This window comes from Ziziphus jujuba, chromosome 2, assembly GCF_031755915.1.
Source record: "Ziziphus jujuba cultivar Dongzao chromosome 2, ASM3175591v1".
Lineage (NCBI taxonomy): Eukaryota > Viridiplantae > Streptophyta > Magnoliopsida > Rosales > Rhamnaceae > Ziziphus > Ziziphus jujuba.
In genome coordinates this window covers 28,076,727-28,092,235 of record NC_083380.1, presented here as the reverse complement: position 1 = coordinate 28,092,235, position 15,509 = coordinate 28,076,727, and the positions used below count along the sequence as shown (strand labels likewise).

Here is a 15,509-nt window from a genome sequence, read left to right as displayed (position 1 = left end):
ACTGTTCACAAATTTTATCAAGGGTAATAGTTCTACCGACAACAATTCGTCTATTAAATTCTTGTATACTCATTGATATAACAATATCTTATCATTTATATTTCAATCTAACTAATCCAGCTCAACGTGTTGCTACTTGTTAGTAATCATAGATATTATATTTTTATAATTTAATTTATTTATTGACTAATTTTATTAATTTTTAAAAATGAAAAAACATTCAGAATGATTTCAATGCATAAATTATAGATTACCGAATCAATTTTAATATCAAACTCCAACTCAAAAGAAATTGACTCCCCAACTATATACATTTTAACAATCATGATCAAACATATTAATTCATTTATAATCTAAATCAATTTCCATTCCAATCTTTTTTATCCATTTTAAGTCCTATTGTGTGCCACAAATCATCACACTTGTAAAAAAAAAAAAAAAAAAAAAAAAAAACCAATTTGACAGTTGAACTATCACAAATGATCATTTCTTAAACTATTTGACAGTTGGACCATCACTAATTCAAAAGATGAAAAATAATTTTAAAAAAAAAAAAACTGCTATTATTATTATTATTATTATTATTATTATTATTATTTTCGGTTGATAAGCGTAATAATGACTAAAAACAAATTTTTCTGAAAATGTAATCGCCACTGTGTCGCTCCTAACTTCACAGTTATGGATTAATCACAGCACCGCTTTTACATTTTTACCCCTTTCTATGACCCACATGCACCCACTCCCCACCTTCCTTCCTTCACGTCCCCTCTTCTTTCCTGTTTTCCACTCGCTCATCATAATCACTCTGATGAAATCTATAGCGTCCATTACTCTCTAAGACAACACTGTACCACACGCGCAAGTGGGGTTGTGACCCCCTGTATGATGGCAATAAGGTAATTTTACAATGCTTCGGAATAAAGAACCTGGACACTTGGTTCCGAAGTAACTGCACCAGGACTAACAACTCATCCTCCTTTATTCTAAAAGGCAAAAATTTCCCATATGGTCATGTCCAGAATAATCTCTCCCTTACAGCCGTTCGATTTAATATCATATTCTGATCTACGTCAGAGACTTTAAAGTAATCCAATTGGACGGCGAAGAACGAACCATCAAAAGCAGTACTTGATAGAAGCGATGATAAATCGTCTTATTTTATCTGGTATTTTTTCAAATTTCTGCTATTTTTGTTTTTCGACTGAGTGACTCACCAGCCGAGAGACAGAGAGAGAGAGAGAGTACAGACTACAGAGTAAAGCAAAGCACCGAAAAAATTAAAAGAAAAAAAAAAAAAAAAAAAAGGAAATGGATGGAGCTATCGCATTTTCTTGATTTGCAAGCTCTCAGTTTCTCTCTCATTGTACACTTTCTTCTTTGCTCTCTCTCTCTCTCTATCTCTCTCTATGTATAAATGTTTTTGAAATTTGTTATTTTGGAAATCTGAGCATTTTGCATGCATTTTTTGTTTTCGAAATTGCTCTGATGGATAGGGATTGGTGTTTTGTTTTCCATTGTTTTTTCTAGGTATGTAGATTTGGGTACTAGAAGCCACACATTTGTTAGGTAAGTTTCAGATCTGGTTTTGTTCGGCCTTGTATGTAGGTTGATTCTTTGGATTAGTTTCAGTTGTTGTTTTGTAATTTGTAAATTTTCAGTTTGATTTTGTTTTGTTTCAGATCTCGTAAGTATCTTGGGTTTCTTGCAATGTGTGTTAGAAGTAGTTTGTTTTGTAGATTTGTATTTTGTTATTTTTTAGTGGTAATGGTGATAATTTGCTTGGAATGAGTTGATATATTTGCATTGTGATTCTACTATGGAGCTCAGAATTTGTAGCATGTTAATTGGGTCCAAGCTAATTGCATTGTGTTTGACTTAATGGATTTGACTACAACTTTTAATGCAATTGTTTTGAAGCTGATTGATTTAGAAATTGCATTGAGGCTGGTGCTGTTGCTTCATATTTGGTTATGGGAATTGAAATGGATTTGTACTTTTTTTCTTGATTATATGGTGTCATTTGAGCTTGCAGTTTATATGTGTTTGAATTGCGTTCCATGGAAAATATGCAGATGGTAAAGTTAAGGTTTTTGTTTTTCAGGTCCTGGTCTTCCTGCAATGGGAAAATCACCAGGGAAATGGATCAAGGGTGTTTTATTTCGTAAGAAGTCAGCGAAGACTAACATTTCGAAAGGAAGAGAGGTAATACCAATTGTTGTTTTGCAGTTCAAACTTTAAATTTTCCACAATAAATTTGATACAGACTTTCCTTTTCCTTGCGCATATTTATTTTTCATTTATGTTGTAGCTATCCCTTCAACTTAACTAGTTAAAAATACGTAGTTCACCTTTATTAGAATAACTAACTTACACAGATTTAGCTGTGTTCTTTTATCATCATATAGAAGGTTACAAATGAGAAAGAGGTGGTGGTAACTGCTAAGGCACCGGGTGCTGATTTTGCTTCGGTTCCTCCTGTAGCTTCATATCCTGACCCCATTACAGTTGATAGAAATGAAAGAAATTTAGAATTTGAGAGCAAGGAAGCTGAAAGTGCATCACATGATGGGGGAATACTTTTGGCAGCAAGTCAAGATACAGAAGCACAAGGATCCACACCCCCAGAAGTACCCTGTGATCCCGAGCAAATTAGGAAAGAGCAAGCTGCAACAAAAGCTCAGGCTGCTTTTAGGGGTTATCTGGTAATTTTCTATTTGAAGCTTTACTTCCCTCCCTTCCCCCACCCTCCCTCTCTTTATAATGGGAGTTTATTCATTCTAGTCAAAGTATAAAACATAATTAAATACTCTGGTCTTGATTATAGTTGTTAAAGTTTAATTACTTGAAACATGGAATTGCAAGATTTGCAAATGTTATATCCTGTCAAAAAATCATTGCAGAAACTTGGGTGCTCTAGAACTTTCGTTTGTTGTTTGGCTTAAATTGTTTGCTTTTGTTGTTAAACTGGATGCAAAATGAATAATCTTTATCTTTTGCTTCATTTTGTTTTATTTTTCATTAGTACCTATATTTCTAGAGAGATTATGGTTTATAAAAAGCACTAATGATGATATATCATTGTGAAGGCTCGCCGGGCATTTCGGGCGCTCAATGGTATCATTAGGTTGCAGGCCCTCATTCGTGGGCATTTGGTTAGGCGACAAGCTGTTGCTACTCTGTGCAGCATGCTGGGAATTGTCAAGTTTCAGGCACTTGTTCGTGGTATAAGAGTTAGACATTCTGATGTTGGGCTTGAAGTGCAAAAGAGATGCAGTCTAACAATGCCTTTGGTAAATATTTGTGAGCAAGGATCCTTGTATTCTCTTCTTGTTTGGTTTAAATATGTTTATGTCTGCCATTGTACTCATGCATTTTGTTTGGACTGTTGACACATTTAAATTTTTATGTGCCCACTAGTTGATGATCTGGTCCACATGAATGGAAATTAAGTAGGTAATGGTAAGTCTTGTTAAAGATTTGAACCCCAAAAGGGTTGTGCGCTGCCATAAAATAATAATTGCTTCTTAAATGGCATAGATGGGTTCATGCACATTGATGGGCCTCATTATTCTTTCGTAAATATTGTTTAGTTGGGAGATAAATTTATGTAAGAATCACGATAAACAAGCTAAAGGGCAGATACTTTTATCTTTTATTTATTTATTTGTTTGTTTGTTTCTGTTGGAGGTAGATTGTTTGCCTTTTACAGATGCCTAAATACCTCTCGTTTGTTTCCTTTATTATGTTGTGCATCAGGGTGGAAAGCTTGTGGATTCTGTTGGAGTTGGCATGTCAACAAAAATGGCAAAACTGTCACCAAACATTTTCATTCGTAAGGTATAATAAACAATTTTGATAGCCTGCTGGTACCCACATTTTCTTTTGCTTTTGTTTGCTTGACTATTTGAACAATATATAACCTTGAATTGAAAACTCTTAAGGTATAACTGGTCCATGTACAACATTTGTTCTTAAATGGTGGTTCTATTTTCTGATTTTCACTCATAAAATGATTGCAAATAGTTTCTTCAGCAATTCACATTAGGATACTGTGGTTCTTTTTTTACTTAAGAGGATTCAAGTGCTTACCAAGTTTTTCTATGAATCAAGGTATTGATATTGTTTTTTGGTTAATATTTGCATATCATAAGACCGGAATTGAGTGTTGGGACCTAAATCATAAAGTTACAACCAGCACTTTTAAACTTTGATGATTCGTTAATTTCTTCATTTTGGTAGACCAATGAGGTTAATTGTGGTTTAAATTCTGTTGTTTTGAAATAGAGTACGGGCAGGATGATAACATTATAGCAAGATTTCAAAGGATTTCAAACTTTTAATACCAAACTTGAGTTCTGGAATATCATGGAAGTTTATGTTATTCATACTGTCTCACATAATAGGCTAAGAGTTTGCTTGCTGGATGTGTATTAATCAATGATAAAGTCACCAACTTAGTCCTCCAAAATCTGATATCAAATGATGTATCACTTTTCTATTTGTGTGCATTTGGTTGTGATTGCTTTTGCATGTGGGTCTTATCTAGTTTTAGGATAAAAAAAATTTTCCACTTCACATGGCTAAGCAAAATGTTGTAAATAAATTTTGTGCCTCTGTATGTATTATTACTCTGTGTCAGAAACTTAAGAAGATAAAATTTATTCCTTTCTCCCATAGGATGCAGTAAATCCACTTTACAACTTTGTTCTGTGTGCATGTGCAGTTTACTCTGACAGAATTTGTAAAATAAGCAGATTACAGACAAACTAATGGTTTTGTTGCTGAACAACAAACCTTTGGGGTTGAGGAGTTTGGTAGATTGTCTAGCATCTGTCGTTGAAGAAACATCGAATGATTTCATTATCATTTTGTATTGGGATTATCCCTTGTCTTTGGTTTTTCCAAATTGTATATGACTTCTGGTTTGTTGCTGCAGCTTCTTGTTCCATCACGTACAGTGATGCCACTGAATGTACATTATGAATCTGGGGATCCAAATTCAGTCTTGAACTGGTTAGCGCGTTGGTCAAGATCCTATTTCTGGAAGCCAGCTCCTCAACCAAAGAAAATTAGAGATTTGAAATCTCAGAGGAAGCAGAGTAATGGACAAATTGTAGAACCTCAAACAAGCAGGTCAAAGCGAACACGGAGACCTGCAATTGTTGAAAATGTCACAGCGCAAGCACCCTCTGAGATTGACAAACCCAAACGTAACTTTAGGAAAGTTTCAACTCAGTCGGCCCCAGCAGAGCCAGTGCAGGAAAATCCACAATATGAACTTGAAAAGGTTAAACGTAGCTTGAGAAAGGTTCATAACCCTGTAGTAGAGAACTGTGTCGTGTCAGATGCTGAAACTGAAACTTCAAAAACTACTGGGGAAAAGACTTTGAACACCTCTGCTCATGATATTACAACCAATCCTCCCAGCCTGCCTGTTGTAGAAACGTTTCTTGAACCATTAGCAAAGAAAGAGCTACCACATCCAAATAATGCCAATGAGAAGATGAAGAAAGAGACTACTACTTCATCCAACATACCTGTTGTAGAAACAGTTCCTGAACCCTTAGCAAAGAAAGAGCCACCACGTCCAAATAATGCCAGTGAGAAGATGAAGAAAGAGACTAATACCGCATCCAAAATACCTCTTGTAGAAACAGTTCCTGAACCATTACCAAAAAAAGAGCCATCACGTCCTAATAATGCCAGTGAGAAGATGAAGAAAGAGACTACTACTGCATCCAACATATCTCTTGTGGAAACAGTTCCTGAACCATTGATGAAGAAAGAGCTACCTGATGTTTCGTCAGGCAATCTACCTCCAACAGATTCAAAACCACCACCAGAGAGCAATACAAAAGACAAAATTATCTCTGATGAACAAGCTGCGCTTGAGTTGAAGGTTGTAAAAGAGAGCACTGGCAAAGAGGAGAATACTTCTAAAACAAATGGGGGATTGAACCAGAAGGATGACTTAACCAGCAGTGACAACCAGAAATCCAGCAGGAAATCTTCTACTCCAGCCAAACAAGAACGCGTAGAAAATGGTTCAGGGGTACAGAGCAGTCCTACATTGCCAAGCTATATGGCAGCAACTGAATCTGCGAAGGCAAAACTGAGATTAAATGGCTCCCCGAAGATTGTACAAGATGCGAGTGAGAAAAATAATGTCACTCGCCGTCATTCTCTGCCATCGTCAACTAATAGCAAAATCAGTTCACAGTCACCAAGGACGCAGAGACTGGTTCAAACAGGTGGGAAAGGAGGAAATAAAAGTGAGAAGTCTTTGTCGTCTTCAAGAGATGGAAACGGTATGATATTTTTCTTGGTTCTTGTTTTTCCATGGGCACATCTATAGATTTCTTGATGGAAAGCTTTTTCTTATGAGTGTTCTTAAATAAATGGAAGATTTGCTTAAATTTTTGAGCTGCTTCATTCTTAAGATAAATCATTTTGTTTGCATTGCTTAAATTCTAATGGAACTTTTCTTCGTTTAAATATGTCATGAATGTCAACAATTTTCTGTTCGTCTGTTTATAGTATGAACCACTGTCTATTTAGGATCAAAACTTTAGACATGATATTTAACTACCTCTCCCTGCCTACTAATGGTATATCGTTCATTATTTGATTTTGCAGCAAAGGTAACACAGGCTGAGTGGAGAAGGTGATTTACAAGGACAGTTTGGTTTGCAGGAGCTTTAACATTAAGTTGCTGATTATTCATGTTTGAATCTTTTGATTTTATGTTTTTGTGGTTAAAAAAAAAAAAAAAAAAAAAAAAAGGTGTTGTGAAACTGTAAAACTGGGTCTATAGAAGTTTAGATGGTTGTGTGGGGCAAAGATTCATTATGATTTTCCTGCATTTGGGGTGTTTGGGAGTGAATGTACATCATAGGGTTTCTAAGTTTTATAGTGCTGCTCTTCCTTTTGTTCATTCTAAGCCGTGGTTGGTGTTGACATGGTTTATGGAGGTTCGTGGTGTATTGTATGGTGATTGTTATTTTAAATGCACCTTCATGTTTGTTTATGTTATTCCAGGATAGACTCATTTCGTTTTGAGATGTCCTTTCAAGTAATTTCCATCTTGGTTTGGCCTTAGCAATGAAAATACAATGGTATATATGAAAACATTTTGAATTGAAAGACAAATTTATCTTCTTACGATTGATTTGCATTCTATTTACAATGTGTTATAGATTTATCGTTGATGAATTAATCTATGAATTTTTATCAGCATAACTGATGTATTAGCAATTGATCCTGTAATTCCAAACGTTTCATTGAAAATTTTCTTGTTTTGATCCAAATGGTGCACCTTAGCTTGATTATAGGCATTAATTAGATATTTAAACTCACTCGAATAATCTCAATATATTACAAAATTATGTATAAAAATTCAACGTTCTGAAACATTGTCAAAAATGGTACCAAAAAATTGTACAAAATGCAATACAAAAAAGTCTCCAAAATACAAAATACAATGTGTACGTATATATATATATATATATATATATAAGTAGTTACCAAAAAAGATATAAAATTTGTACCAAAATACAAAAATACAAAATACAATATATATATATAAATACAAAATACAATATATATATATATATATATATATATATATATATATATATATATATATATATGTATATGTATATATATAGTTACCCAAAACAACATATATTTCTATCAAAAATTACCATTACTAATTAGACTGGGGTCAATGACAAATCCATGGACCTGTCCTCTGCGGAGACTCCTGCGTGAAGTTGATGCCAGAGGGGAAGGTGTTGGTTCGACATTAGGAGGCACTGGAGTTTCAGTTGAGTGGCCAGAAATGCAGAGAGACCCAGTATCATCTTGCTCCCAATATACTTCAACCATAATTCCTCTTGGATTTTCTGCAGTTTCTGTTCCCGGAATCCCCACAAACCTAGCTCCTACAGGTATCTGCAAAATCATTGAAATTGATTATGAGTTTTATGAAAAAAAGCAACATTTTGAAAGAAAGGAAAAAAAAATATATATATATATATATACATATAGTTTTCTGAGTTCATGGCCAAATTGAGCTTTTACCTCGACTGAAGGTCCGGATGTTAAATTAAGAGTTACTAATCTTCCTTCAGCTGTGGCTGCTTCTAGCTCTGCTTGTCTTGCAATGTTTAAGAAAACTTCTTCAAGAGTTGTAAGTCCTAGTTGGATGTCACTTATACCAAATTCACTTTTCCTATCTTCGAGCTCAGCGAAAAATTTCTGCTCATCCACGTTTGGAAAAAGAAAGCAATAAAATTTAAGTAAATCCTTCGGTGATTAGAACAACTGGTTCACAAATAATACATTTCGATGCATAGCAAAGATATATTTCCACTGCAAATAATACTGTGCACCACAAAATTATCTCATATAATAGGACAGCATTATATCTGTCATATTGATATATTTCCCTAGTGATCAGTGTTTAACCGCAATTCAAGGTTTAAATTTCAAGGAAAAAGAAGTTCTAAGAAAAAAAGAAAGGGAAAAAGATATGCTTACTTTCAAAAGCTTCTCTCTGTCATGAGGAATGACAAAAGTCAAAAAGGATTTGGTCTCTTCTTTTGGTAATACATCCAAATGCTGTCAAAACAATTTCCAAATTAGAAATCAAACTTTCATCTGTAAGAAAACCAAGAATCATTTTTATTTTTTCATTTTTTTTTTTTTTTTTGACATACATGTTTAAAAAATTGCTTCACGGGGTCATGATTAGGTGTATCAGCTACATCCCTGCTGGGAGTAGTTTGTCCATTGCGGTTCCCATTGAAGCTCACATTAGCAATAAAACCAGTCCCAAACTTTGACTTCAATCTGATTGAGGTTCCAATGCAGCGGAGCTTACCCTTCGCCATTATTCCTATCCGGTCGCTTAAAATATCAGCTTCTTCCATTGAGTGTGTTGTTAGGACTATTGCACGCCCTTTCTTTGCATCCTCTATGATGTCCCACACATGTCTTCTTGTTATTGGATCCATACCAGTTGTCTACAAATTGAAATGTAAATCACACAAACAGATGGAGTAAATGAACTTATTATAAAGGGGAAAAAAAAAAAATGGTTCTAATCAGCATACAGGTTCATCCAAGATGACCAGCTTTGGATCACCAATAAGGGCTATTGCAACACTGAGACGCCGTTTCATTCCTCCACTATAACTACCAGCTCTCACTTTGGCTGATTCGGTGAGTTTCACCTCTGCTAATGAGTTCTCAACAACCTGCATTTCAGAACAAGCATCTCTCAAAGTCAAATCAAAGAATCCAATAATCCATGTTTGCTTAAATATGGAAGTCAATTTCCAAGACAATTGAACTTTTCAAGTTTGTGATGTACCGATTTTATTGAAGCTGGGGGTAGGCCTTTAATACTAGCAAATAGCTGGAGGTGATCTTGACCAGACAATGTGTCCCACAGAATATCAAACTATAAATTGATACAAAATAGAAACAAAAGTTTAATCTCAATTTACCATAAACAATTTAAAAAAAAAAAAGTAAAAAAAGCACAGTTTGGGGAACTTTTAAATGATGAAAACTAAACTAAACTTGTGCAGTTCGAACATTCAGGTCCATAGCATGCACGTTACACAGAAAATGCAGAATAAGAGAACAGAGGGAGAGAGGTCACCTGGGGACAAACTCCTATCATTTTTCGGATATTTCCCATGCCAACGGAGCTCCGTATTGAATTTCCATATATCAATGCTGTTAACAAGGCAGTTCAAAGTTGCCAGACAAACAAAGACAGAATAATTTAAACTCTTCTCAACATTATAATTTATGACTAGTAATTTGATTGGTAAACACAGCATTAATAAGCATATTACCATCTCCACCAGTCACGGGTGTGATTCCAGTCAAACAATTGATTGTTGTTGTTTTCCCTGCTCCATTAGGTCCAAGTAGACAAAACAATTGATCCTTGGCAAAGTTCACCCATACACCCTGAATATTTTATTAAAACTAATAAATAAAAGCCTTGATTGTGATAAATATACCCAAGGCAATATGCAAGGAATATTTCTTCACGCAGCTGACTAATGGCTGCCCAAAACTACCACTTAATAAATTAGACCCTTTAAACTAACAATCAAACAAATTGAGACTCCAGCCAACTATCCAAAAAATTGCTACATCAGTAAGGTCCTTGCACCAAGGTGTTAAAACTACATTACAACAAAATAGTGGATGAAGAAATTTCTCCCATTCTCAATGCAATCTAAAAAACGTAGTTGAGAGAAGTTTTTTACCTTGAGAGCATGATACGGCGGAGTTTCTTTGCTTTTACAGCAACAGCAACCTTTCTTCTTGGTCCCAGGATATGTTTTTACAAGGCCACGTATCTGAACTGCAATGTTTTGATCAGCTCTGCCTTCCCTTGCTTGTTGTTTAACAAGGTTCTCCTCTTCAAGAACATCTTCATCATCTGGAGGTGTTTGCTCCAGTGGTGGAAGTGAACCTCCACAACTACAAATGCCACCCTCTGTAAAGAGATATTAAAAGCCAATAAATCAGTAGCAGCTAACAATGAGAATTGAGGAGTAGCTACACTGACTTTCAAGCTTAATTACCTTCAACCTTGTTTCCACCTTTTCCCGTCCAATACCCAGGTTTTAAAAAGTAAAACACAGATTTTCTCACTCCAGATACATTTGGGATAATGTTATCCAAGTAGATTGCCAATATAAACCAGAGAATGAATGTACCCAACAGCCAATAATAAATATCATTCTGTGAAGCAAAATTTTAAGGTATGTAAGAATTAATAAAAGAAAAAGTCACCAATTGCTATTGCAATTGACAAGTGAAAGTGTTGCCGTTATTTTGAATTGAAGATTCAGTTTTGTTTACGTACAATTGTAATCACACATTCGGTGTCGTTCGGTGCACACTCTCCTCGTCTACTCCAGCTGATCCCAGTATCTTGGGGAGTTGCAGTTGCTCCAGAAAGCAAATTTAGAGCTTCAGCAAGAAGGTTAGGCGGGAATAATGACCAGACTGCTTGTAATGGCTTTGCCATGCCCTCAGCATAGGGAAATCCAAATATTGTAACAAGCTGCAATGACAAAATGGAATCTACTGTTACCATACAGTCTCTACTGATAACTCCTTTTCCTCTAAAATTGGACAGGGAAACCTTACCTGGCACACAAAGCCAACAATAAATATAAAGAAACCAATAGTCGTAGATGAAGATGCCTTGGTTAGAAAGGCTGACAAGAAGAAGGCCAAGCCAAGCTGCCATAGAAAAATTAGAGAATGTTGAATAAGGATTACTGTTTATACAACAGCCTTTGCTTAAATAATTACAAGTCATAACAAGAATAGAAGTATAAACTATACTCAAGTAATCACAGTCCTACCATATTGAGTTCGAATAGAAAGAACACAAGGAATACAACCGCGAAGCTGTTGTTCAAGAAAAAATCAAACTGAAACATCATTCCAAATAGAAGTATGAAAAGCGATGAGATAATTGTAAGAAGTCCTTCCCATGTGAACCATGACAGCCAGTACACAGAATCATAAAGGCCCATTATAGTCATTGCCTGAAGATTGAAACAAGATAGCAGAATAAATAACCGATATGCACGATCTCCTAATAAGAAAAGTAAAAAAAAAAAAAAAAAAAGAAACCCATACCGAGTGTTGAACTTAAAGTCAGTACCTGTCGGAGTTTTAATTCTTTCTCTGTGAGCAAAGAACTCATCTGAAACACAAAACCAAACATGGCTGTTGCAAGGAAAAATGCCGGTCCAACCGATTCAATTGCAGAGAAGACGTCCATTGCAGGGTGTGCAAATACCTTAAATGCAACAAGCCAGCTGAAGCTGGGGACTGTACATGCATAGAATCATCAAACAAGTGCTATGCAAGATGCAGATATGTTAAACGGGTAAAAATTTCAGCCAAAAAAAAAAAAAAAAACTCATAAAATTCTTTTAATACCTCCAATCAGAGCCCTAGCAATTTCACGCTCTGCAGCAATCTGAAGTGGGATTTGAAATTTGAATGTGGGATCTTCAAACTCTCCTCGACGCATAACTGAAGTTGAATTGGTTTGTAGACCGTAGCTGATTACAGTAGCATTTTTATCCACAAAATGCAAAGCTCCAGGGCAGTGCATTGGTTCGCTTAACAGCCATGTATCTACTTCTTCTTTTGTTGCAAAGGACTTGACCTGAACAATGAAAAGCCATACACATACCCAATATAATTTTACTTCTCAAAATGCCCAAATTGAAGAAAAACATAGTACCAACTATATTTAGTTCATTTCACTGATTTTTTGACCATCCAAACAGCCTCATTGAACCCCCCCAAAAAAAAAAAAAAAAAAAATCACAATTTTAATTTCTTCTTAAATTGTCAAATATTAGGAGTATACTTCTAACAGAAACATAAAATTGAGCGCAAAACTGCCACGTGGCAGGTAAAAAAGGGAAATTCTTATTAATTTCACAGTAAAAGCAGAAAAATTATAATAACTCAGAAATTGAGAACATAAGTGTTTTTATGGCTATACAAATACAGCCAATGAAAACAGAAGATTCCTAGCATTTCATTTTCATTTTCTTTCTTTTTTTTTTTTTTTTCCTCGGAAACCAAACACAAGCAATAGTCGAGTTCTGAGTTTCAAATTACCCAGCTTAAAATACAGACTATTTTAGTTCATTTTCACTGATTTCCAAGTTGTCAAAAAGCCTAATTGAATCTCTTCCTAAATTTTTCAATTATTAGGAGCAAAAATTCTAACAGAAACAAAAAATGTCGATCCCAAAATTGCCACGTGGCATAGTAAAAAAATCCAAAATTCTTTTTAATTTCGCAGAAAAAAAAAAATTAAGAACACTCCCATGCAAAACAAACATAAGATTTCGAACCTTTCATCTTCAAATTTCTTTCATTTTCTCATAAACCAAACACAAAAAGTGAAGAGCAGGGGCAAAGCGGAGTTTCTTTAAGTTATATTTCGCATTTTTACCTTGGTAGAAGGAATGGGTCTCCCAGGATTATTAGCCATGATAGCACTGACAATACTCCTGATCCTAGCGCTTCCATTTCCGCTCCAAACGAAATCATAGCAGGGAGATCTGATAAAAAACTTGTCCTCGCAAGGAGGAATTGGAGGCGAAAGCAGAGGTTTAGGATCGGGGGTGCTTTTGTAATCAGACGATGACGAATAGCTGGCTTGGATGGCCTTCTGTATGCAGAAGATGAGGAAGATGAAGAAGAGTGAAGAGAAAAGCTGGAGGATAGTCGCCCTCTTGTTCCGCCATGAAAGCAAGAGGTTCTTCTTCAACAGCGCCTTGTATTGCTGGATTAGCAACCTAAATCCTCTCCGTGAATCCATTTTGGTTGAAAACCAAAAAAAAGAAATGGTGGTGGTTTATTTGGATTCTCAGATTTTGTTCTCTTCTGATATAGTATGGAGTCTATATATATAGTCTATATATATATATGCACAAACCTATACATACATTCGTATGTACATATATATATATATAGTCGGAGCTGTAAGAGGCGATGTTTTCGGTTTTTTATTTTTTTGGGTTGTCGTTGCTGTAATATTAGAAGGCTCTGAGAAGGTGGTAATTGTGGAAGGGAATTTGGTCATGGTATTTGCTTTATTAACGATTTTTGCCACTGGCCAAAATTTCGCTTGCTCGGACAATCTCAGTCAAAAGTCAACGAGCAGTGAGCTTCCTCGATATTCTCGAGGATGAAATTTCCACGGAATTTCCCCCAAAAAATTGGAAAATGAAGAAAATAACTTTGGAGATATGGTGGAGTTATATTAAATCCTTTGTTTAATCCAACTTAAAGACCAAAAAAAATTTTTAAGTGACTTTTTTTTTTTTAATATATAATAATCATTTAGTTATAACAACCATTGGTGAATGATGAAGGTTAATTTATTTCTTTTTTCCGGGTGTACTAGATTTATTTTGTTACTATAACATGTTACAAACAAATCAATGAGATTAAAGATTTACAATTTACATATAATCTTGAAATTTCAATAAAGTAGTTCATGGTTTAAAACAAATCTGCTTTGATTTCTTTAAGGGAATTTCTTCTTCTTCTTCTTCTTCTTTTTTTTTTTTTTTTTTTCTTTTTGGCCATAGATTTATTTAAGGCAATTATTTTACCAAAAAAAAAAGAAGACATTCAAATGTACAACAATTGATGATGAATTAAACTTCTCCACGTAATATAATATTATATAATAAATATAACATAATATAGAAGTACAATTGCAAGAGTATGTAAAATCACAAGCAATTACAAGTATTCCCATCATATTTCACTTCAAAAATTATTGAATAAAATTATTGAAATAAACTACGATTTCTTACAATTTTTCTTTTATATTTATAGTAAATTATGTGTTTGTCTATAATTAAGATATACTCTAAATGGGTAATTATAAATATAAAGTCTTGATTATCTCATGATTTTTTGATTATCTCATCTTCTAGTCAAACTTTTTAATTCACTATATTAACCCACAGGATTTATTCAAATTTTCCACGTCTAAAAGAGAACGTTATGCATTGCTGGGACCCCAAAAAAAAAAAAAACAAAATAATAAATAAATCGCAATAACAGCTTCACAACAAAACCAGGAATCCCAAAAGAAAAGGGGGGAAAACAAAAAAAAAAGGTCGGGAAGGGCATTTTCGACAATCCAGTCCAATATGGGAAGGGCAAATTGGTCATGATAAAATAAGGATTTCAAATGTGAAAATATTTTTTTAAATAAAAAAAAGTCAACGCAACTACTTAAAATATTTAGTTTCGTGTACCGGAATGTTTGGTATCTATTGGCCACTGGCATGAATTCAAGCCGTACAATTTCCTACTCGTCCATTTAAAAATCCGTTGGGCCAATTCGAACGTTGATATTCCAACTGTTACAGGCAATGATAGCCTACATGTAAGTCTTTCTATGCACCCATTAATTAATTAATTTATTCTGCATATTGAGTAATGAAATGGAACATTCAATTATTTTGAATATTACGTCAGGAAATTAAACTTGAAACTTTTTATATACAAAACAATAGCATAGTCATCCTTTTGAAAATAGTTTAGTAGTAAAGCTTTCAAAAAATTCAAAATTCCAATCTTCCGGGAATTCATTGTGTTGGTCCATTAATGTGGCAATAGTCATTTGTGATTTATTATTTTTATTATTATTTCATTGATAAAGTCATCTTTCTTTACTCCGAGCTCTAGACTTGATTTTTTTACGCTTAATATCTTAATATTTCCTATGTAAAAGATATTAAATTTCTTAATTACAATTTTGGATACCAAATAATAAAATATCATTTTATTGGATTAGTTTTTCAGTTGTTTACGTTGATGTTATTTTGTGTGTAAAATAAACTAAGGTGATCGCAAAAAAATAGATATTAAACGGAGTGCATATGCATAAGAGTTCCTGGTAGTGATGG

The 15,509-nt window shown here is 34.4% G+C and overlaps 2 protein-coding genes across 6 annotated transcripts; one reads left to right on the top strand and one right to left on the bottom strand.

The window, feature by feature from the left end:
* Positions 1-1,217: 1,217 nt before the first annotated feature.
* LOC107419309 (protein IQ-DOMAIN 31) lies at positions 1,218-7,079 on the top strand. Of its 5 annotated transcripts, XM_016028066.4 has the most exons (8): positions 1,218-1,366; positions 1,531-1,569; positions 2,105-2,205; positions 2,409-2,705; positions 3,090-3,293; positions 3,760-3,840; positions 4,940-6,311; positions 6,640-7,079. In XM_016028066.4, the coding sequence occupies exons 3-8, from the start codon at positions 2,122-2,124 to the stop codon at positions 6,669-6,671; spliced, it is 2,070 nt and encodes a 689-aa protein (XP_015883552.3). In that variant the 5' UTR covers positions 1,218-1,366; positions 1,531-1,569; positions 2,105-2,121; the 3' UTR covers positions 6,672-7,079. The 5 variants fall into 5 exon arrangements, with proteins under 5 accessions (XP_015883552.3, XP_060670187.1, XP_060670185.1 ...); XM_060814204.1 differs by lacking the exon at positions 1,531-1,569 and having other exon boundaries at positions 2,412-2,705; XM_060814202.1 differs by lacking the exon at positions 1,531-1,569.
* Positions 6,770-13,584, bottom strand: LOC107419310 (ABC transporter A family member 2). Its single transcript, XM_016028069.4, has 16 exons — positions 13,031-13,584; positions 11,995-12,226; positions 11,714-11,883; positions 11,409-11,594; positions 11,188-11,283; positions 10,901-11,101; positions 10,617-10,776; positions 10,296-10,528; positions 9,873-9,990; positions 9,674-9,750; positions 9,380-9,469; positions 9,120-9,263; positions 8,724-9,029; positions 8,545-8,625; positions 8,086-8,262; positions 6,770-7,956 (listed from the first exon to the last, which is right to left on the bottom strand). Exons 1-16 carry the CDS (start codon positions 13,397-13,399, stop codon positions 7,696-7,698), a joined length of 2,901 nt encoding a protein of 966 aa, XP_015883555.3. The 5' UTR covers positions 13,400-13,584; the 3' UTR covers positions 6,770-7,695.
* Between the last annotated feature and the right edge of the window lie 1,925 nt (positions 13,585-15,509).